Source organism: Artemia franciscana, chromosome 1 (genome assembly GCF_032884065.1).
Source record: "Artemia franciscana chromosome 1, ASM3288406v1, whole genome shotgun sequence".
In the NCBI taxonomy this organism is placed as follows: Eukaryota; Metazoa; Arthropoda; class Branchiopoda; order Anostraca; family Artemiidae; genus Artemia; species Artemia franciscana.
In genome coordinates this window covers 45,581,244-45,606,012 of record NC_088863.1, presented here as the reverse complement: position 1 = coordinate 45,606,012, position 24,769 = coordinate 45,581,244, and the positions used below count along the sequence as shown (strand labels likewise).

The 24,769-nt window shown below is 33.8% G+C and overlaps 1 protein-coding gene across 3 annotated transcripts in view; it reads right to left on the bottom strand.

Moving 5' to 3' along the window:
- The window catches only part of LOC136030335 (ubiquitin carboxyl-terminal hydrolase 16/45-like), a 60,875-nt gene extending 36,235 nt beyond the window's left edge, over window positions 1–24,640 (bottom strand). The window contains exons 1-2 of one of the 3 annotated variants that reach the window (XM_065709253.1): window positions 24,486–24,640; window positions 1,822–2,003 (exon numbers count right to left, since the gene is read on the bottom strand). In XM_065709253.1, coding sequence (XP_065565325.1) covers window positions 1,822–2,003; window positions 24,486–24,567 — 264 coding nt within the window. In that variant the 5' untranslated portion in view covers window positions 24,568–24,640. Of the gene's footprint in view, window positions 1–1,821; window positions 2,004–5,203; window positions 5,327–24,485 lie in introns of those variants that run through there. The other 2 variants (XM_065709261.1, XM_065709266.1) reach the window with 2 other exon arrangements.
- Window positions 24,641–24,769: the final 129 nt, after the last annotated feature.

The window sequence follows — 24,769 nt, the reverse complement described above, 5'->3', positions numbered from 1 at the left end:
CTTTCACATTATATTTTAAACAGTAATGTCAAACCGAGATATCAAACCACAGTATTCAAAAAATAGCGTTACTAAACTAACAAATAATTAAAGATGATGATGATACTAAAAAATTCGAATGATCCTAAAATAAAATTTTAAGTGAGCAAATATAACATAGAATCTACACTTCATATTTTCCAGAATTGATTTCGAGAGAGGAAAATAAAAAACTAAAATAGAAACAATATATGGAACATTTAAGAGTATACAAGGAAAACCTAAAAATATCAGCATTTCTAGAATACATCAAGAGTAGTTGGAGAAGCTACAATGACGGTTCATCCACAAGTCTGTTTTTAATGAGAAATATTGTCTTTATTACGCAGGTTTATGAAGAAGCTTAATAAGCTCATAATTTTTTATCACCACAACAAAGGTTTGAGGGAAGAGGTTAAACAAAGTATAAACTATGCTTGAAAAAATTCAACAGTCAACAAATCGATTGAGAAACGCGCATTCAAAAAGCCTGAATCAATGCTGTCTGAACTTTGACAGTAAATGTTCTTTATCACTTATAAATCTCCGCTATCTTTGGCAATTTTTGTTTTTGAGGTTTACTCAGATTATTCTTTAGCAACGAGAAAAAATGTGCTTCATTCCACTACAGCAAAGTCTAAAAATTCATTTTGTATTATACATCGGAGCTTTTTTACAGTTTGGAAAAACCAGTTCTTTGAAGTATAATAGATAAGTTTCTATAAAACTATATTAACTAGTTAAACTATGATGTGCACATGCTGCTTCGTAGTATGAAATGCTGCTTCACGATTTTTGCTGCTTCACGATTTTCGCTATCCTAGCTACTATCAAGAGGCAAATAAAGTGACTCCAGATTTCACGCTGTTCAATAATAAAAAAAAGATATCTTCATGTAGAAAATTCATGCGAATCCATCTCTATTATGGATCAACGATAAGCATTCGTTCTTTCAGCCAAGAAATTGTGTTGCAAACAAATAAGTTTTTTGTTAATGCAGTAAAGAATTTTTTTTTGATAGGTAGATTTAGATTTTTTAGAACTTTTAGAGAGAGAGAATTCAGAGAATTTACCCGAAGTACCAGCAAAAACTGCCCTTACAACATAGTTTGACCGTTTTCGCTTGAAAAAAAAAACAACATACTAGTAGGACTTTAAAATTTACAAAACTGTTCTGCATAAAGAGTTGGCATAGTTTGAACGGTTCGCATTTGCATAAACATTCTATATAACTCAGAAATATGTTTTCCTATTTTGAGCATTACATGGCTTAACTAATCTTTATAGAGAGAACATTCCTCTCTAATTCCAGACATACCATGAACGATAAAATGGCATTTGCGAAATAAAAACAAGGGAAGTTGACGAAGAATTTAAATTCCTCAATCTTTCACACTCAAAGCATAAAATTGTTCAGCAAAGCCAATATTAAGCATTTTGAAGGATATTGAATGAACTTAAATCTAGCGAGTATTTCAACGAATTTAGTCTTAAAAATTGATGCAATCCCATATTCTGTTTGTATGCTTAAATAAGTTCGCAAAACACGATCATTTAGGAAGACTAAATACAATTGTGTATTTAGTTCAGTAGTATATATACTTGCGTCATGTAAATACACAAACGTTTGTGTTGGTAAAGTGCGTGAAGTCACTGAGCTGGTGTGTTGATGAAATTGAATAGTGGCTTGGTTTTAAAAACGCTTTGTGCTTCTTGGTATAAGAAATTTTTTTTCAGAAAAGATTGCAAAGGCGAAATACAACCACATGGTTATGTAAAATGCAACCAAAACTAGCAACAGACCTTATCGGCTTCATCGCCATCTTTTTGATCAATATTCTCTTTTTGCACATCAACCTCCTCATTGGGTGGGACTGAATCTACACTTTTGCATCCGGAGCAAACTCCAAAAACAGTTCCTTGCTTTAAATATTTCCGAAGAGTGACGCGATCCACACCGGTTCTTAAATGCTGACATTCTTGAGCTAAAATTGAAGGACAGGGAACAGTTATTGAATTCTAATGAATATTAAATAAAAAAAAAAAGTTTTTTTTTTACTGAAAGTAAGGAGCGACATTAAAACAAACAGAAATTACTCCGTGTATGAATGGGGCTGTTCCCTTCTCAACGCCCCGCTCTTTACGCTAAAGTTTGACTCTTTCTCTCAATTTTTACTTTATTGAACAGTAAAAAACTTTAGCGCAAAGAGCGGGGCGTTGAGAAGGGAACAGCCCCTTTCATACACGGAGTAATTTCTGTTCGTTTTAAGTTTTAATGTCGCTCCTTACTTTCAGTTAAAAAAACTAGTTTTTTTTATTTAATTTCTGAACGTTTCTGAATTAATGCATGTTTGATTTTGGCTCTCCGTACATAAATTATTAAAATGAAATTTGCATATTAATTCTTTTTTTTTACTAAATGGCTTTCTCTTAGTTTTGATCAGACGATTTTGAGAAATAAGGGGTGGGGAAGGAGGCCTAGTTGCCCTCCAATTTTTCGATTACTTAAAAAGGCAACTAGAACTTTTTTTAGAACGTTTTTTTTGTTAGTAAAAAATATACGTAACTTAAGAATTAACTTACGTAACAAACTTTTATATTCTTATATTTTTGTTATGTATATGAGGGGGTTTGTCCTCTCGTTAATACCTCGCTCTTTACACTAAATCTTAAGTTTTGTTCCAATTCTTTAAGATTGACCCCTGAATCAGAAAGGCCGTAGAATAATTAGTTGAAATTACTAAAAATACTTTAGCATAAAGAGCGAGGTATTTAGGAGGAGAAGAACTCCTCATACGCGTAATAATCTCTGTTCGTTTTAAGTTTTAATGCTACTCCTTACATTCAATTGAAAAAACTTTTTCATGCTTATTTTATCATTTTTTTTTATAGTAATGCTAGAAAATCCTGCGCCCTTTTCATTGAATCTCTCTTCCCCCACGATATATTCCTCCAAGGAAAGATCCTCCCACATAGCCCCCTCCCCTCAACCTCACCCCCTAAACCAAAAAAATCCCCCTGAAAACGTCTGTACACTTCCCAATAAACATTACTGTATATAAACACTGGTCAAAGTTTATGACTTGCAGCCCCTCCCCCCAGGGACTGTGGGGGAGTAAGTCATCCCTAAAGACATAGATATTATGGTTTTCGACTATGCGGAACAAAATGGCTATCTAAAAATTTTGATAGCCAAAATGGCTATCTCAAAATTTGACTTTGGGAAAAAATGAGCATAGGAGGGGGCCTAGGTGCCCTCCATTTTTTATCACTTAAAAGGGGCACTAGAACTTTTCATTTCCATTAGAATGAGTCCTCTAGCAACATTCTAGGACCACTTGGTCGATACAGTGACCCCTGGGGAAAAGAAAAAAAACACAAACAAATAAACACGCACCCGTGATCTGTCTTCTGGCGAAAAATACGAAATTCCACATTTTTATAGATAGGAGCTAGAAATTTTTGCATTAGGATTCTCTGATACGCTGAATGCGATGGTGTGATTTTCGTTAACATTCTATGACCTTTAGGGGGGTGTTTCCCCTATTTCCCAAAATAAGGCAAATTTTCTCAGGCTCGTAACTTTTGATGACAAAGACTAAATTTGATGAAACTTATATATTTAAAATCAGCATAAAAATCCGATTCCGGGATGAGCCGCGTCGATCCTCACTACAGTTCATTACCACGAACTGTTCGATAATTGTAACATTGACAGCTTCTTTTCTGATTACACGAGTATCTTTTCTGATTTATCTTTGGAATTAACAGAATAAATGAGCCTTTTTACTCTTTTAGTCTACATTTACAGAAAAACATAAATAGTCTCCCAAAGCTGCAGCGGGTTATTTGTGGATGTAGGAGGTGATAGGGGAGTTTTAACCATAGCAACCATTTGGTCACTTTCCACCGTTTTAAAGTTTCAACTTTAGGATGGAAAGATTGGTTCTTAGAAAGAATCATTTCTTCTTTCTTTGGTTAAGAAAGACTGATTCTTAATAAACCAACCTCTTTACAACTATTGAAGCGCATAAAACTTGAAGCATTAGTTAGAAGCAAGTAACATTATTACTTGAAGCGCATAAAAATGGTTTTGAGGTTCATTTTTGTGCACTCGATGTTTCAAAAGCATTTGATTCAATATGTCATAGCCAACTTTGGTATTGTTTAATCCAACTTGGTGTTATTGTGTCTATTATATCAACTCTTCGTTTTTTGTATGCTAATTCATATGTTTGACTCAAGTCAGGTGACACTTACGTTGGTAATATCCCTGTCCGTTCTGGTCTTAGGCAAGGAGGAGTCCTATCCCCGAATCTTTTTAAATGCTTGTCTTAATTTCTGTTTTGCCACGTATTAATCCATCATGTTTTTTAGGCCTAACTAATCTTTCGTACATTGCATATGCAGATGATTTACTTTTGATCAGCCGTACTAAATCTAGCCTAATTAAGTCGACCCAGCTTGTTTCTAAGTCTTTTGAGGAAATCGGCCCCAAACTTAATACTGAAAAATGTGAATATTTAGTTTTTAATGCTAAGCATCAAAGTAGTGATCTTGATTGTGGTTATTTTTCAGTTAAGCTCGTTTCTTCGATCCGGTGGCTTGGTATTAGTATTTGTTCATCTTTATCGGTTTTTCGATCCTGTGGGCTAAATGATATTAAAAGTAAACTTAAAAAAGGGTGCGCGAAAATTGTCCCGAACCGAGGCAGATTTTCACGAAAGGCTTTATCCAGACTTTATTCTACATATTGCGATCATTCTATATTGTTTCTTTCCGGTTTGCGCCCGTTGTTTAATAATCAAGATTTGCAGGGTATAAGAGTTCTGTATTTTCGTTATTGTAAACATTTATTGTATCTGCCGCGATCTTATAGAAATCAGAAAATTATCAGAAAGTTTTGTGCCACTGATATTATTTTCGTTTATAAAAAACTCTATGCTAGATTAGGTGCTGAGACCTGTCAACGCTTGGGCCCTTACCACCCTTTGATTAGACTGTATTAATTGTATTGTTTGTGTTATTTCGTTTTTCTTTCCTTAATGTTTTTACTCCGCTTAATTTGTCAAAACAAGTGGGTAACAAATAAATTATTATTAATTATTATTATTATTGAGAAAAACAAAACTTTACAGAAAGTATTTTTCACATTTTCACAGTATACACAACATTTAAAACTTACAATAAAAAGTAATTGAAAGACTCCTAAACTTCAGCATTATTCACGAAGTACTTCACCACAGATTCTAATTCTCCTTTTGGATGAACAAATTACACTCAACCAATTAAGAGAAACCTTATTTTCACTTGCTCACGTGGGATAGTCGCCTACAAGAAAATGTGAAAGTTCTACACGTTGATAAATAAAAAGTTTTACACATTTTTCGTATGAAATTTTCTTGCATATATATATATATATATATATATATATATATATATATATATATATATATATATATATATATATATATATATATATATATATATATATACTACGCGCAAACAATGGAATGGATTTTTATAACTTGCCCTTGGGGCTGTGTGTGTCTGAAGGGGGGGGTCATGTTATATCCAAAGGGCAGGTTAGGGGCCTAATTGCCCTCCAATCTTTTTGGTCACTTAGAATGAGCACTAGAACCTTTAATTTCCGTTCGAACGAGCTCTCTTACGATGTTCTATGACCAATGGGGCGATACGATCACCCCGGAGAAAAAAAAACAAAAAAACAAAAAAACAAAAAAAAAACAAATAAACACGCATCCGTGATCTTTCTTCTTGCAAAAAATATAAAATTCCACATTTATGCAGATAGCAGTTTGAAACCTCTACAGTAGAGTTCTCTGATCCGGTATGATTTTTATTTGGATTCTATTACTTTAGGGGATGTTTTCCCCTTCTTTCGAAAACCAGGCAAATTTTCTCAGGCTCGTAGATGGGTAAAACTAAACCTAATGAAATTTTGTATATTTCAAATCAACATAATAATCCAATTCTTTTGATGGATCTATGGGTATCAAAATTCCGTTTCATAACAGTTTCGGTTACTATTGAGCCAGGTCGCTAGTAGTGGTGGAGTTCTGGAGCCGAGAAGCACAAAATTGATGGGTTTTTGGAGCCCAGTAGTGCAAAATTTGCATACTATAGACGGTACACCTCATTATCATATTGCAGACGGTACATACTTAATATTCAGTAATCCTATGACAATTATATGAATTAACTTTTTATTTGGTTCAAACAAAACCGGTTAACATTTTATAGGCTTCCTACACTGAGTGAATATAAAGCGGAATTTTAAACGCATTTTATAATACGAGTCGAATTTTAATGAATCAAAAACCGACAAGTCTGCTACCCCTTTTTTCCTATGACTCGCGCTTGGGCAAAGTAAACCGCCGAACTTATGTCCCCAATGAATCAATTGCTATAGCAGTTTTCTAGGGAACTGATGGGCATCCATGTCCTATCTCCAAGGGCCCCCTATGCCCCACTCCCAACTTTTTGTCCCCCCCCCCCTTTTGAACTTAGAATTATTTTTTTGAACTTTGATAAAACATTTTTTTATTTTAACTTGGAAATTTTTCAACTTTTTTGGGGACTTGAAAAGTTTTGTCAACTTTTTTCACATGTCTTAAAATAACATAAAATATACTTATGATAAAAGAAATTCGCCTGTGATATTTTCAAAATACGAAATGAAGATGATATAAATATATTAGTCGTGATTTTTCCTATTAGAAAAATAATGTTTACAGCGACATTTTTTCTTTTTTTTACTTATTTTATGGAACTTGAAAATTTTTACAAATTTTTTTGGGGACTTAGAAATTTTTTCAACAACTTATATATGACCTAAAAATGGAATGAATGCCATGCCAAGAGAAAACATAATGAAGTATTTTATGGAATGGATTCAAAGCATTCATTTTCATTTTTATGATGACATTCTACATGCCGTTATTCTTAAGTGATCAAATATTATTAATAAAATCATATATATTTTAACTGTGTGTGTTATTTTTTCAAAAAAATAAATCCCAAGTTTCTTAAATGCTCAAATATTCCTAATAAAACATTATGTAATTTAACCGCGTACGTTTCTTTTCATGAAAACTAAGCCCCAAGTTTCTTAAATCGTCAAATATTATTAATGAAAGTCAAGTGTATTATATCTATGTGTATTCTTCTTTCTGAAAACTAAAGCGCAAGTTTCTGAAATATTCAAATATTTTTAATAAAATAAAATGTTTTTAAAGTTTCCATTCCTTTTTATGAAAATCTAAAACATTAGTTTCCTAAATTATCAAATATTTTTAATAGAATCATATGTATTTTAACCGTATTTTCTTATTTCTGAAATCTAAAACCCATGTTTCTTAAATGTTTGAATATTTTTAATAAAACAAAGATGTACTTTAACTTCTGAAAATTAAACCACAAGAATCTTAAATGCTCAAATATTATTTAATAAACTAAGGTGAATTTTAACCGTGTGCGTTCTTTCTTTATGAAAACTAGAACCCTGGCTTCTTGAATGATCAAATATTATTAACAAAATCTTATGTATTTTAAGCATGTGTGTTCTTATTTCTGAAAACTAAAACACGAATTTCCTAAATGATCAAACATTCTTTATAAAATTGCATGTATTAAAACTATATGTGTTCTTAGTTTCTAAAATGATCAAATATTTTTTAATAAAATCAAATGTGACCATTTGCGTCATTATTTGTCATATCTAAAACCCAAGTTTCTTAACTGCTCAAACAATGGCAATAAAATAAAATATATTTTAACTATGTGCGCTCTTTTTGATGAAAACTAAAACCCAACTTTCTTAAATTATCCAACATTAGTAACAAAGTCAGATATGTTTTAAACATGTGTGCTCTTATTCCTTAAAACTAAAACCGTAGTTTCTTAAATGATCAAATACTATTATTTAAATCAAAAAATTTTAACTGAATGTGTTCTTGTTTCTGAAATATAAAACCCGAGTTATCTTAAATGGTCCAATATTTTTAACAGAATAAGATATATTTTAACCGTTCGCGTTCATTTTACGAAAACTAAAACCCGAGTGTAATAGATGTATTCTAACCGAGTGTTTTCTTATTTCTGAAACTAAAACCTTAGTTTCTTAAATGATCAAATATTTTTAATCAAATAAGTCTCCAAATCTTGTGTTGGTGTTATTATCAAATATCTCGCACTACATTATTTAAATCTTGTCTGATATAAGGAGAATCTTCTATTGCAATGTCAAGACCTTATGTGGCATTATCAAAATCATGCAAGTTATTAACCAAATGTTTCTTGATATTTCCAAAATCTCACCTGGCATTATCAAAATATTTTCTGGTAGCATCAAAACGTGTCTGATATTGTCAAAATCTAAAATGGCGTCGTCAAAATCTGATCTACTATTACCCAAATGTAACATAGTACTATGAAATTGTGACTGCTATTATCAAGATTATCAAAATATTGCCAAGTATTTCGAAAATGTTGCGTGGCACTATCAAATTCCTGTCTGATATTATCAAACATCTTGCACTACATTATCAAAATCTCGAATGATATAATGAGCATTCTCTATGGTAACATAAAAACCATACGAGATCATATCAAAATCTTGCAAGTTATTAACAAGATCTTACATGGTATTATCAAAATCTTAAATAAAATTAGCAAAATATTTTCAGCTAAAACCAAAACATGTCAATTATTACCAAAATCCAATAATAATAATAATAACTTATTTGAACCCTCTATACATACAAAAATGCACTTAGAGGAAAGTGAAAAAAGAAATATGCATAATAAAACACTTATCATCACAAACACTAAAAAATACACTAACAATGACTCACAAACGATTAATACACCCCAACGAAAAATCTACGACTGACTCAGACCGCTGTCTGAATCTACCTTAAAAACATCCATCTTATCACATATCCCAAAAACTTCGTAACGTTTAGAGATATAACTGTTACGAGACCAAATAGGAAAACGAAGTGAATACTTACAAAATTTGAAAAAGACACATCGAATTTGTTGACGTTCTGGCGTCATAAAAACTTCCATAATGATACAAGAAAAATACATGGGGAGCAAAAAACGAGTTATAAAGCCGACCTAGCGTTTTTTGTCAAATTGACCATTAGCTCTAGGAAAACGTCCAAAGGACTTTCTCAACTTTTCTCTCAACACATTTATTTTTAGTGACCTTGTTGCATGAATCGAGGTCTCGAATGCTATTCTGAGGTACTTGAGAGACGCAGTGGCAAAAATTGAATCAGGGCCAACCTGAATTTTTTAAATCGGGAGGGTGATGAAAACCAAAAACAAGAAATTCAGTTTTAGCAGAAGTGACTGCCAGCTCGGTGTCAGATAATCCGGCATAAAGGCTGTTCACAGCAGCCTGCAGTGATCGGAAATTATCAGACAGCAGAAGAATGTCATCTGCACACGAAAGGTGACTTGCGTCAATGGATGGCTCGATAAGAAAATGCGGTATTGTGCAGGTTGCACAGCGGATGGTATTGTTAAATATTGCAGAACTTAACACCAAGCCCTGTTTTGCTCCGCGATGCACAGAAATTCGACTACTATAAAGATTTTCAACGTGGACACGCATAGAAGAGTTTTGATACCATTGCCACAGGGAGGCACAAATGAATGGGTTTACACTACACCTCAAAAGTCCTAAAACAGCTTGGGAGTGTAGGATCGGATAAAATTCTTTAGAAATATCTATTGCACCAACATATAAAGGTTTTCTTCATTCTCTCATACCTCTCCAAAATAGACACAAAAACTACAGGTGCATTTCCAACACCAAGACCCGCACGAAAACCAAACTGATGATTTCCATGATTGCACCTATTCAAGATTTTTAAAAGAAGAAACTTTTCAAATAATTTTACAATAACTGAACAAACTGTAATTGGATCATAAGAATCACAAGATTGAGAGTCCTTATTCTTTTTTGGGACACAGGTCACAATGTCCTCGCATAGTACAGCCGGTAAGAATTGTTGCGCAATACAAGCTTGGAAAAGTAACACCATACGCTCAACTAGTTTTGCAGTACCATAAGTCAAATGTTTCAGGAGAAAAATGGTGAAAGAGAATCTGCCGAAAAGTAGTTTCCAGAGGTGGCGGTCTATCAGAGAATAACAAGAAGGAGTGTCTTTCCCGGGAAGTTACATCAATAAGGTTAAAACGCGAACCAGACGACGAAGTGAACTTTGATACTTTGCTCCATAGTAGCTGCGGATAAATTCGGATATCAAACAGAATAGAGACAGAATGGATACTTACCTTCTCTTGAAGATCAGTACAGCTTTCCGGTACTCTTTTTTAGTCGATTTAAGGATCATAAAAATTAAATCCGATCTGAGACGATCATAATCCACCCAGATTTTAAACCAAAACTTGTGACGACTCTTTACAAATTGTAGCTCTGGTCATCGCTCGAACAGGTAGGTGTTTCTTGACCTCTGAGCACGACAGACTGTTGCTTCGATGACTGCCACTACAGTTGGCAAAGGACTGCGCCTGACAGCTTATGTCACGGTTGCTATGATTACCGGCACATTTGCTGCATTTAGTTGGATTATAACAATCTCCTGCAAAATGACCAAAGCCTAGACAATTGTGCATACCATCGGTTTCTGGGTCGGCAACGTAACTCGAAATAAACCACATTCAATCTTGATTCTATGTTAACAGCATGATTTCAATATGAATTTTAACTGGACTATGGACATATTACCGAGTCTGGTTGCACTGTTCACACTGCTAACAAGAATAGATATACATGAACCTTCAGAATCTTGGTCCATTCTGATAATGCCGGCATACTCGTGCCTCACTACCTTCGCTCGAATATTTAGCGTGTTCGGTATTGCAGCAACAGCAGAAGCCGCTGATTTTTCGTCAGGCATATGCATCACTATCTTGTCTTTTTTAGCCACAACATGCTGAACTTTATCAGCAAGACAACATTTTTTAACCATATAGTTTTTCTATGCTACAGTAGTGCTTGGTTCATTAGGGTGGCACGCGACAAGGACCAAATATAACAAAGAGGGGTAGCTCCTCCTTACACGCTAAAAAAAACCACTCAACAGATCATGGAAATCAGGCAGAAATGTTGCACTTGGGTGTAGGATCACACACTTCTCAGTGTGGGGATACACTGCTCAATGTGTGGACACGCACTAAACTGCCGAAATGTCAATAATTACATTTGAGCATGAAAATAGCCAATTTTCGAATTCATGGAAACCACCTAGCAATATTAGTTTTAAATCAACTAAGATTTTGTTTTTATTTTGTGGGCATTTGCACAGCCTAATTTACATAGGCTATGTTTATTGGCCGAAACAGCTTGTATCTTCAAAAATGCGGGTTTGAATCAATGCCACCATTTTAGGATGTAAAGGAGGTGGCCATAGTAATATTTAAGCTTACACTCTGCTCGCTACTTAAAATAATCTATGCAGATTGCAACTTATGTGATTAAAGTTTTATGTCCTGCAGAAAAACTGTCCCAGAGAAGAAGCAACCTCTCGTTTGGAATCTCCCTGAGAAATTACAGCTCACTTGCCACCTCAAGTCACCACGCTTGGACATAGGCTTGGGTAGGAGTATCCCTCAGATACAGCTGAACTCAAAAACTTCTGGGATAATCAATGTCACGATCAAGGGCGTATCTAGGATTTTTGTTCGAGAACGGGGGGGGGGGCAAAAACTTAAAAAAACATGAAAAATTTATTTATATGCATTTTCGCAACATTTTTACGAGTTGGACAAAATATCGGAGGGGAAGGGATGCTCTACTTCTGAGCGGAGTGTGCCCCACTGTCATTCTGACCAATCATGAGAATTCTTAACTGCATGGCCAATGGAAGCTGAGAGAGAATACCAGGCGACCATGTTTCCTGGTGCATGGACATGTTTGTGTGCTACTGTCTAGGTGATTTTTTTTTCTGTCCTAATTAGCTAGTTTATTCATCCAAGACCTAAAAGATTATTGGGGAAAAATGGAAAAACAAAAAACAAGCTTAAAAGGACTTATAAAAGAACAATAGGGCATTTAGCTGATAATTCATCAATTTTAAACGCGCATAGGTAAGTAGGTCGTAATGATTATTGGCTTTATTACCTTTTGTAATTTTAGATAGTTCTTGCTTCTCCTTTAATATATTTGCTACACTTTAATACACATAGATTTTGGATATATGCCCTCATCTATGCCTATCCATTCATGCTTTCAAAATACTATAAACAAAATTAATGAGTCAGATACTGGTTACAACTCAATTTGTTTCTTTCTTTTTTATTTCAAGTGCACTTGGGTAAAGTAAACCAGCAAACTAATGAATCAATTGCTATATTTTTTCTTGGGGGGAGGACTTATGATCATCCATGTCCCACCTCCAAGGGCCCTCCAAAGCCCCTCTCCCAACTATTTGCTCCCCCCCTGCTTTTTGAACTTAGAATTATTTTTTTGAATTAAAAAAAAATAACTCACAAATTTTTTCGACTTTTATTTCACATGTCTTAAAATGACATAGAATATAATTACAGCAAAGGAAATTCACTTGTGATATTTTCAAAATACGTAATGAAAATGATATAAACATGTTAGTCGTGATTTTTTCTATTTGAAAAATAATATTTGTAGTGACATTTTTTCTTTCTTTTTTCTACTTATTTTTTTGTAACTTAAAAAATTTTTCAACTTTTTTGGGACTTTTCAACAACTTATATATGACCACAAAATGGAATAATTGTCAGGTCAAGAGAATACATAATGTAGTATATAGTAATGTAGTAAATACAAGCATTTTATAGAATGGATTCAAAGCCTTCATTTTTATTTTTATGGTGATATTCTACATGCTGTTATTCTTAAGTGATCAAATATTAGTAATAAAATTAGATATATTCTAATCGTGTGTGTTTTTATTTCAGAAAAATAAACACCAAGTTTTTTAAATGCCCAAAAATTTTAACAAAATAAGGTTTATTTTTACCGTGTATGTTTCTTTTCATTAAAACTAAACCCCAATTTTCTTAAATGATCAAATTATTAATGAAAATTAAATTCATTTTATCTGTGGGTATTTTTATAAAGTTCAAACTTGCCTTTATGGTCAAAATTGCATCCTGAATCCAAATTTAACATTCGTTTGCGCTAGAATAGCCTTCCTACTACTCAACATAATGAATTTATTCTCTGATATTTGAGATGACGAAAATGTCCTTTTTTTACATAGGAAGAAAGCGTAAAGAAATATGTTATTGTTTTAACTTGCCTCTTTTTAGACTTGCATACTGTCCATTGTGTTTCAGTTGTATTTTAACATTTGCTGCTCTATAGTGTATTATGGAACTCATGTTTCTGCAACTTATTATTTAAACACTTGGCTTACAAGAGACTAAGATATTACATTTCTTATATATTTTGTAACTCGTTTGATTGCTAGTTTTAATTTTTCTATATGAGTTACAATCTACACGGAATTTTATGTGCTGTTTTGAAGGATGATAAATCCGTTTTGCTTCTGATTCCTTAAAGAAACTTCACTACTCATAGTTATAAGCAATCATGCTCAGTGTTGGAGAATGGTATATCAATACCTGTCCTTCTTTGAAAATCTCAAGATTTTCGTGATTTTTCCTATTGTTTTTCGTTGTCTGTGTTCTTTTTTTGCAATTTGTGCTCCATTTGGAATTTTGAACCGCTCCAAAGTCAATTTCTGCGTACATTTCTTATTACAAGGTAGCAGAAATTTAAATTTGCACTTCTGTGTTGTGTGGATAAATAACCCAGACGGACCCTTTTCTCTGATTCACATCTAAATTACCCTTTTCGCAGAAACCTTGCCTCATTCTTGCCTCATTTATTCATATTTATTAATGTACTCAAAGCAAACCAGTATATTTGCCAAACAAACATTTTTTTTCTGCTGCTAGAGTACAGTTCTTGACTTGACTATAGTGAAATCAGCTATAGTTCACGACTAGTTACTTGGACCTCTTATATTCCTTTCAAAACATTTAGATAAAATGGATACAAAACATTATTTAAACATTTGATGAAGTCAACTATAGTTCAGTTAAAAATCCAAGGAAAAAAATAAACACCAACAAATTTCAAGCAGAGCATTACCTTTTAAGCTAAAAAAAGAATAAAAATTATTATCTAACCCATTATTTAGAGGTTGATTTAATTAGGAAGCCCTTCTAACTTTTTTTGGCCTAGATTTGCACTCTTTTTTTTACCTCGACAGTTGGCAACCCTACCCAGGCCTTTTTCTGAGCTGTATTCCTTGCTCGTGAAACCTTTTCTTTTACCATATCAACTACTGTATCCGAATTCCATCCCTTACCTTCCTTCCAAAAATACGAATATCCTACTTCATCTGAAATTGTCTATATTGCCTATGGCCACACTACCTCTATCTTATTTTCCAACGGGCTAAAATACGCTTCTTTTGCTAGCCTATTTTTACTTCTTAAATTTTCTATCCAAAACTTCACCATTCTTATTAACCTATCTTTTCTTAACCTACTTAGTCCCAAATCCCCCTCCAGTACAACAAAAACTCTCGTAAAATACCTTCTTTGCATTCTCTCGAACTCCTCGCTTTCTCTAAAACCCTACAGATCGCAGTCGTAATGCATAACCGGGAGGAGTTTAGTCCTAAATAAATATTTATGTATTACCAAATCCCTAATCTTTCTAACCTCACTTTTTAAAATTAAATTCATACACATATTTCCCTTTTGTACTCTATGCTCAACCTCCTGTTCATACTTACCATTCCAAAAAGAAAAATTAACCCCTAAATACACGAATTCTTATTTAATCTCTATAAAATCATCTTTAATCTAAATTCATCTTCTTTCTTTAAATTTCCATCTTTCATAAAAGCTGCAATTACCATTTTCTTCTTATTTAATTCTAACCCTTTCATATCCAAATATTCCTCCATTATGTTTAACAATGTTTGCATGTCTTTTGCTGATTGTGTTACGAGAGCAAAATCATCACCAAACAAAAGCATATATATTTTCGAAACACTTGTCAGTACTTTTGGAGCACGTTTCTCATTGAAGAAATCAACTATATCATTAATGTACACATTGAACAAAATCGGTGACAGGGGCATCCCTGTTTTAAACCTATTCGCATCAAAACTCTACCGGACACCTTACCTAGTATTAGAACAACTAGGCCTACTGAACTATATATTCCTACAATTAATCTGGCAAAACTTACATGCAGTCCTATATCCAAAAGTTGCACAACTATTATAGCTTTTATCACATTATCAAAATCCCATCTTACGTCCCGGAACGCTACGTAAATCCTACCCCCCTCTTTTCATGATTCCTTTTCTACCTATACTATGCAAAATAAAATTCTGTTCTATTGTACCCCCTTCTTTCCTAAACCCTCCCTGCTCCTCTATTAATTTCACTAATTCTTCAATCCATTTTTTAGATGATTATCATCTTACAAAAAAAAAATACTAATTAGGGGAGAAATCTGGATCAGTGAGTAATTCGAGAATTCTTTGTTGTTTTCTTTTTTATAAAATGGTAGATGTTGTCCATTCTATTGGCTAGCTGCACAATAAAAATATATGGCTGAAAATAACAGTTAAAAACTGGCATGCATACTTCTTTTGCCTTTTTTTCATACTCATACTGGAATTCCATCTTGATCTGTAGCTTTTTCTTTAGCTGATTTCATAGCCTCCCATGTCTCCTGTTCCCAAATTGGTGCTATCAATTTCGCATCTCCTTCTGTCAGGGGTCCAAAAGGTATAATTTCTGGTAAAATGTTTTGGAGATCTTCTTCCATTCGGTTTCCATTTACTAATTGTGTACTGAGGTGCTGTTCCCACTATTCAGGTTCCAATGAACATGTCTTGTGGGCCTCTCCCTTCAGTGACCTATGCACAGCTTCCCAGAAGTGATGGGTTTCATTTTCCCTTGATTGTTTAATAAGTTCTTTTTCTTTTTTTTTGCTGCTTTGCATCATTTTTTCTCTTTTACCATCTTCTTATACTGCTTTCTATTCTCTCTGTAAATTCTTAAATTATTCTCTATTCCCTGAAGAGAGAATATTTCTTGCAGAGTCGCCTGGTATTCTATCAGCTTCCATTGGCCATGCATTGATTATGAGGAATGACACAATTAAGAATTGCCATGATTGGTCAAAATGTCAAAGGGGCCCAAACTGCTCAGAAGTAAAGCATACCCTCTCCTCTGAAATTTTTGTCTGACTCATAAAAACGTTGCTATACAAATTTTTCATCCAAATTAGGCTATGAACAAAAATCCTAGATACGCCCTTGATTGTGAGATTAGATATCCCAGAGATTTTTGAGTAGCCTATAGATAGGCTGTATGTGAGGGATACTCTTACCCACACCTATGTCCAAGCATGGCGACTTGAAGTGGTGATTGAGCTGTAGTGTCTTGGAGAGATTCCAAATGATGGATTGCTTCTTCTCTGTGACACTTTTTCTCCAAAATATAAAAATATAATCACATAATTTACTATCTGCATAGGTTATTTTATCTATAGATCAGAGTGTAAGCCTAAATATTACAGTGGTCACCTCCTTTACACCCTAAACTGGTGACATCAATTCCATTCACGTTTTTTGAAGATACAAGCTAATTTGGCCAATAAACATAGCCTATATAAATTAGGTTATGCAAATACTCCACAAAATTAAAAACCATTTTATTTGATTTAAAATTAATATTGCTAGATGGTTTCCATGAATCCAAAAATCAGCCATTTTCAAGCTCAAACGTAATTATTGACATTTCGGCAGTTTAGTGTTTGTCCTCACACTGAGCAGAGTGTGACCCTCTGACATTCTCACTAATCATGACAATTCTTAGCTGCATAATTTCTCATAATCAATACATGGCCGATGGAAGATGAGAGACTACAAAGCGAGTAGGCGATCCTGTTTCCTAGTGCATGGATTGGTGCGTTGTTACGGTCTAGATTAGATGAGATCTATCTTAATTAGCTAATTTATTCACTCAAGATGTAAAGGATTATTGCAGAAAAAGAAAAAACAAGCTTAAAAGGATTATAAAAGGAAAGTGGGACATTTAGCTGATAATAGATCAAATATGAACTTGCCTCAGTCAGCAGGTCCAAATGATGGTTGTTTTATTACCTTTGGTAACATCAGCTAGTTCTTGCTTCTTTTTTAATATATATTTTGCAATGTTTGATTGCAGACAGGTTTTTTGGAGATGTATCCTCAACTAGGCTTTTAAAAATCCTATTAATAAAATTAATGAGTCAGATACTAGTTAAAACTAGACTCCAACAGATATATCAGCTGGCCAAGATTATTGCGTTGATAGGGGGATCAGTGTCATTATTGGATATCGGCTAGATTTTTTTTCATGTCCAACTTATCCAAAAGATGGCACCAGATTTCCTCACGTAACTTTTGCTTTCCAGACTTTAAGGGGGCAAAGCCAACAGCTAAGTCTGACCATGGTGGAGAGAGCAGCAGAGGAGAGAAAAATGAAGTCAAGTATATTTGTTGTCAATACTCATCAATACACAACTGATCCAGCAAGGTTCAAATGTATGGTGAGTTTAAGAACGTAGAACCAGAGAAGTTGTTCTAGCTTGTCTCCTGGATACCAGGTACAAGCACTGACCCTGAAATCAAGAGGCACTCAGCAACATTAAAAGGTGACTACGAGAAGAAACACATTCAGACAATGGAAGAAACAAATTAGTCACTGCAACAGAAGAAGAGGAAACCCCAAAAAAAGAGGAGTGGGTGTAGCAAGTTGGATCAACTGTCTGTTCGATAACATGCATGTAGCTTCAACAAGCAAGGAAGAAGAATCAGCAGATGTTTATCAGTAATTGGAAAGTTACACAAGTGAAGCTGTCATTGACAGGATAAAAAGCTGTCTGTTAAAGTAGTGTTGAAATAACAGCAGTCATTTCAAGAGACTTGTACAACTTACTGGGAAGTATCTCTGTTCTCAGCCCTCTTCTGTCCCAAGCAAAAGAGTTTTCAGCATAGTTGGGAACATTTATGATAACAAACAAAGGTCTCTGAAAGGGGAAAATTCTGAAAAGTTGTTCTTTCTGCATTACTACTTGACCCAGTTGGACTGAACTTATTAAGCACTGTCCAGACTAGAACTTTATTTTGTTTAATTGTTTTTCTAAATATTTTCCAGGTAAATCTTTTTTTTTTTTTTTGCATTAATTGGAACCTGCAGTAAATTATTGAGACTGTCTTTGGTGTGTAATAAACCAGGGAGAAACATGTGAGCATAAATATGGAGAATGCAGGGGTTTAAACTTTAAGCAAGGTTTATTTCTGGAGGGGATTTTATTGGCTAATTATATTGGTATGATATCAATATATCAGTATTAGACCCAAAAATCCAAATCGGTTGTGCTTTAGCTAAAACCTCATTTCTTTATTTTTGTTTATCTCAAGTTTCGTTTTCATGTTGTTAGGAGGCATGTAGTCCATTGCCAATGTTTTGAATTATCTTCTTTATCTTCCAATACCTTTTTTTTTACCCTTTAATTATGTTTCCAATCAGCTTGATTTCTATTTTGTATATAATATATTGCATATATTTTGTATATTCCAATTTCTGTATATAACTAAGGGCCAAACCAAGAAATTAGGGATTGGGGGTAGAGGGGGGCTGAGATGTCTTTGAACTGGAAGCCATTAAAATTCAAATAAAACTCAACATTGCTATATGGCAGCAGGCTTATATATATACATATATATATATATATATATATATATATATATATATATATATATATATATATATATATATATATATATATATATATATATAAATATATATACTTATTTTTGTCATGGTGTCACTATAGGCATGATACAACCACACTGAGAAAAATATGAGTTCTTCTGCAAAGTTGTCCTGTCTGTGAAGCTGTATTTAGATTGTTCTTATGGCCAGAAATGTCAAAATACCAGTTTTAAGGAAAAAAAAGATATGTAACCAATTTCTAGAAAAATGTATTTGGTTGATTTTGTTTGGATTGTGTGTGCTGTTTTTGCTTTACAAGACAGCAAATGGTTAAGGTATGGCTTTTTCAGCTGCTGTTTGGAGAGTTAGTGCTGTTTTTTAGGCAGGGCATTATGTTTTGCCAGTAGATTCATGAGGATATTTGCAGTTTATGCAAGTTTTCTTATCCTTTATGCAGTTTAGTAGTTTTTTCGGCTGGGTGTTCTTACATCTACTGTAGGTTTGTAGGATTTCCTCACGTGTGTTGGTTGAGCATCTAAGTTTTATAAATTTCTGGCAATGGACTGATTTGTAGATTTTGTGTGGCTTCACTTGTTCAGAAGAATATCTGTGCAGAAATAACTAATGTTTCTTCAAGTGTTAATACAAATAACTAACTTGACCTTTGAAAATTTTCATCTGGTTGAGGTTGTTGCTTGGTTAGGGAATGGGTTGCCAGATCTGTCAGAGAGGTTGTCATTTAGCTCTTGATTTCAAATTCCTGGAGGAACTATTTAAGTCACAAAGGCTAGGAATAAGTGAAGATGAAATGGTAATGTTGGGTAATTAAAAAATTGATCAGGTTGGCAGCTTCACTTATCTTGGTAGAATTATTAGTAAAGATGGTGGGAGCAGTGAATATGTTAAAAGTAGAGCAGCCAAGACTCAGGGTGTTTTTTCACATTTAAAAAAAGCTTGGAAGAAAAGGAAGATGAGTCTACAGGCCAAGATTAGAATATTTGAAGCTATAGTGATGACAATGGTCAAATATGGCTCTGAAGCATGGGTGCTCCAAAAAGCTGATGAAGATTTTCAAGATTTTTTCCAGAGAAATTGCCAACAGATTTTCTGGGTAGCCAGCTGACTGACCATATTTCAAACAGTAGGCTGAGCAAAAAAATGTGATTCAATCCCACTTTCAGGGGCCATAATGAAAGAAAGGTTGAGATAGCTAGGGCACATTTTGTGGATCAAGGATGACAGATTGCCAAAGATTGTTCTTTTTGGCAAACCATCTAAGGCTAAACAGAAAGCAGGTCATCCTTGTCTTGGGTGGTAGGACATTATAAAGAAAACTTTAAAGGAAATAGGTACTTCCTAGGAGGGTGTAAAAAGGGAGACTTTTAATAGATTGGGATGGAGGAAGAGCGTGTGCAGCTGTGTTGGCCTCAGGCGGCTTGGTGCTAAAGTGTGTTATTAGTAGTAGCAATTTTATATATTTTTTGTTCCTATTTAGGCTGCATAAAAATGAGGAGTTTTTGTACATAAATCCATAAATAGTTAACCCAGGCCTTAGCTAGCTTACAAATCTGATTTGGCTTTTGAACTGGAAATTTGGTTGTGGGTGTGTCAGGGAGGGAGTCATAGTTGTTTTTATGCTGCAATCTATGGAATTAAATGGCCAGTTGAGGAAAGTGCTTTGCACTCTGCTGAGCAATGAGATAGAAAACTCAGCTCAAGGTGGAATAATATTTAGACCTAATGTTTTATTCTCATTTTGTTCCTATTTAGATTACATAAAAATGAGGAGTCTTTGTACATGAAACCCACATTAGCTAGCCTCAGCACATGTAGATATGGACCATGTGCTTATTGTTTTATAGTCCTAAGCATAAACTCTGTCCCCTGCTGACTTGAGTAGCAACAAAAGGCCTTACCTTCTATATTCTAGTCTATAAAAATGGAAGCTTGTTCAAGCTGAGGTAAAACTTAGGCGTAATTTACAATAGCATCATTATAGACTACTTTATCTTGCTTAAACTAGGTTATTTGAAAATAAGGAGGCTTTTTACATAGCCTATTGACTATATGGTACTCTAGGCCTAGAGGTGTACAGAAGAAGCATAAATCTATTAAAAACTAACACAGAAAATATTTGAGAAATTCACTATTTAGTAAATCTAGCATTATTTGCAATTTTCCAAGTTTGTACATCCTTTATGTACCACCATGCTGCAGTTTAAGAGAGACACAAATTGAACTATACTACTCAAGGCCTATAAATTACAACAGCAAGTTTTCAAGTTTAGTTTTTGGAAACACCATGTTTCTAAAGTTTGCTACAAAAATGTAATTAATACACAAAAACACAATTGGGATTTTGAATTTTGAATAAGGACATTCATTTATCAAACAGTTTGTGGTAACAAACTGTGGTAAGGAGCGACCCGGCTCAATGGAAACCAAAACTCTAAAAAATGGAATTTTGATACCAATAGCTACATCAAAAGAATCGCATTTTAATGCTGATTTTAAATATATAAGTTTCATCAAATTTAGTCTTACGCATCAAAAGTCCTGAGAAAATTTGCGTTATTTTAGAAAATAGGGGGAAACACCCCCTAAAAGTCATAAAATCTTAACGAAAATTACACCATCAGATTCAGCGTATCAGAGAACCCTTCTGTAGAAGTTTCAAGCTCCTATCTACAAAAATGTGGAATTTTGTATTTTTTGCCAGAAGGCAGATCACAGATGTGTGTTTATTTGTTTGTTTGTTTTTTTTTTCCAGGGATGATTGTATTGACCCAGTTGTCCTAGAATGTTGCGAGAGGGCTCATTCTAATGGAAATGAAAAGTTCTAGTGCCCTTTTTAAGTGACCAAAAAAATTGGAGAGCGCCTAGGCCCCCTCCCATGCTAAATATTTTCCCAAAGTCAATGGATCAAAATTCTGAGATAACCATTTTATTCAGCATAGTCGAAAAACCTTATTACTATGTCTTTGGTGACGACTTACTCCTCCACAGTCTCCATGGGAGGGGATACAAGTTACAAACTTTGACCAGTGCTTACATATAGTAATGGTTATTGGGAAGTGTACAGGCGTTTTCAGGAGGATTTTTTGGTTGGGGGGAGGGGTTGATAAGAGGGGGATATACTGGGGGAACTTTCCATCAAGGAATTTGTCATGGGGGGAGAAAATTTCCATGAAGGGAGCACAGGATTTACTAGCATTATTTAAAAAAAAAAACAATGAAAAAATAAATATGAAAAGTTTTTTCAGCTGGAAGTAAGGAGCAGCATTAAAACTTAAAACGAACAGAAATTATTACCCATATAAGGGGATCACCTCCTCCTAATACCTCACTCTTTACGCTAAAGTATTTTTAGTAATGTCAACTATTTATTCTATGGCTTTTGTGATTCAGGGGTCATTCTTAATGAATTGGGACAAAATTTAAGATTTAGTGTAAAGAGAGAGGTACTGAAAAGGGGGTGAACCCTCTCATATGTGTAATAAAAACATGAGAATAAAAAAATTCTTTATGTAAGCTAATTTATAAGTTACATATATCTTTTACTAATAAAAAGATTCATAAAAAATTAAAAGTTCTAGTTGCCTTTTTAATTAACCAAAAAATTGGAGGGCAACTAGGCTTCCTCCCCTGCTCTTTTTTTTTCTCAAAATCATTTGATCAAAATTATGAGAAGGCCATTTGGCCAAAAAATAAATAAATATACAAATTTCGTTTTAATTATTCCTCTGCAGAGAGCCAAAATCAAAACATGCATTGATTCAAAAACGTTTGGAAATTAAATAAAAAAAACAAGTTTTTTCAACTGAAAGTAAGGAGCAATATTAAAACTTAAAACGAACAGAAATTACTTTGTATATGAAAGAGGCTGCTTCCTCATCAATGCCCCACTCTTTACGCTAAAGTTTTTTACTGTTTTAAAAAGAAGAGTTGAGAGAAAGAGTCAAACTTTAGCACAAAGAGCAGGGCATTGATGAGGAAGCAGCCCCTTTCATATACAAAGTAATTTCTGTTTGTTTTAAGTTTTAATGTTGCTCCTTACTTTCAGTTGAAAAAACTTGTTTTTTTTTATTTAATACATCAAGAACTTATCCACTAATTATGGTAATCTTAGTTGCTTTATGAAACAACTTAACTAAGCAAGTGTTTGGTGCAGGCCTAGATTAGGGACTATTAAGAAGGAAACATGTTAAGAAAAATAATTCTTTCTTCAAAATATGCACAATAATTGTAGCTAACTATTAACATATGAATGGAAAATATATAATTTGGATAATATATTTGTACATTTGGGGGGAGGGAGGTGTACAAATAGAGCAGCTGTAGTCAAAATGTGTTAACTACAATTACTCTGCATACTATGAAGTAAGAATTGTTTTCTTGACATTTTTTCTTCTCAATGACACCTATACTTGGCTCATAGCAAGTGTTTTTTGGATACAAAAAAAAAATTTTTAGAAAAAGCTGGAAATAGTATTTCAGGATGTGTTTATTTTTAACACATGATCAAAATGAAACTGGCTTTTTTTTTAAATACAATCGGTCTGATATGCCTAGCTGAGGTTTTTAGCAATATTAAGCTTTCCAAAATTGGACACTAAATAAGGTAATTAGAAAGCATGAAAGTACAGGTAAGTCATAGTTTGCTGGAAACTAGTATCTCTATCCTGCTCAATTCTTCTTATTAATTTAATGACAAACAGTAAACAAGAAGTGGGACAATATAACTCATGGATATCAGTACATAATTAGGCCTGTAGAGAAGGAAGCATGTTAATAAAACAACTCTTACTTCAAAATATAATAGTAACTAGTCTATAGTTATCATTCCTAAAAAACTGAAGAGATTGTATTACCAAAATTTACCTTTCAACTGTTAAGGTAAGACAACCAGTACTGGGACACTTTGATCACTCTGCCTATTCTGGGACAGAATCTTTGGTTGGATTGCAACATGTCCAATACTGGAACAAAAGACAACAGGTTTTTTGGAAGTAACCCAGAAAAATGTATAGATTGGGTGTCCAAGATTTAAGTCTTTTGTCCTAGTATTGGACATGTTGTAGTCCAATCAAAGATTCTGTCCCAGAATAGGCAGAGTGATCAAAGTGTCCCAGTACTGGTTGTCTTACTGTACTATGCATTGCAAAAATTAAATTAATTTTATTACCATATTCTAATGATATTGTCCAAGTGTGCTCAATATAACACACAAGTACCTAAATGACCCAGCCCAATTTTTTCTTTTTTGTATACATTTTGCCATAGGTCTAGGCTATATCACTTTTGTCTCAACTCAATAGGCTACTTTTAAATTGAAGTAATACTGACAAAATCAGGTAACTGAAAATACATGGAAACTATAATAATTTGGATTATTAATTTGCACATTTGTCAGGGGTATAATTAAAGTAAAGTGTTTTAAGGAATGATTAGGTAACTAAAATCAATCTCTATATTATGAACCCCTAAGAATTGTTTTCCAACTCTTTCCTTCTCAACAGGTCTAATTGCACCCTACTATCAAGTCATGCTATTATAAATACAATCAGTACATACAACTTGGGGGTGGGGTGTACATAAGTATTAATATTTAGCCTTTGCTCTGATTGACTTACTTTTATAAGAATCCTTAGAATCACTATCCGATGAACTCTGATTTTCCGAGTGTCGTTTCTTTTTCGAATGCTTCTTCGCCATTTTCGACCAGATTTCTTCAGGGGTGCGTTTGTTTACTTGTCCAATGGGATTTTTACTAATCAAGGTTTAACCCCTAAAAGATAGCAACAAATACTTGTCTGGCCACGTGTCACTTAAAACGGCAAGATTAATTGCGAATAATAACAACATTGGTCACGTGTAATTATTGTTTTAATGCTATGTGAAGTTTTGACAAGGAAGA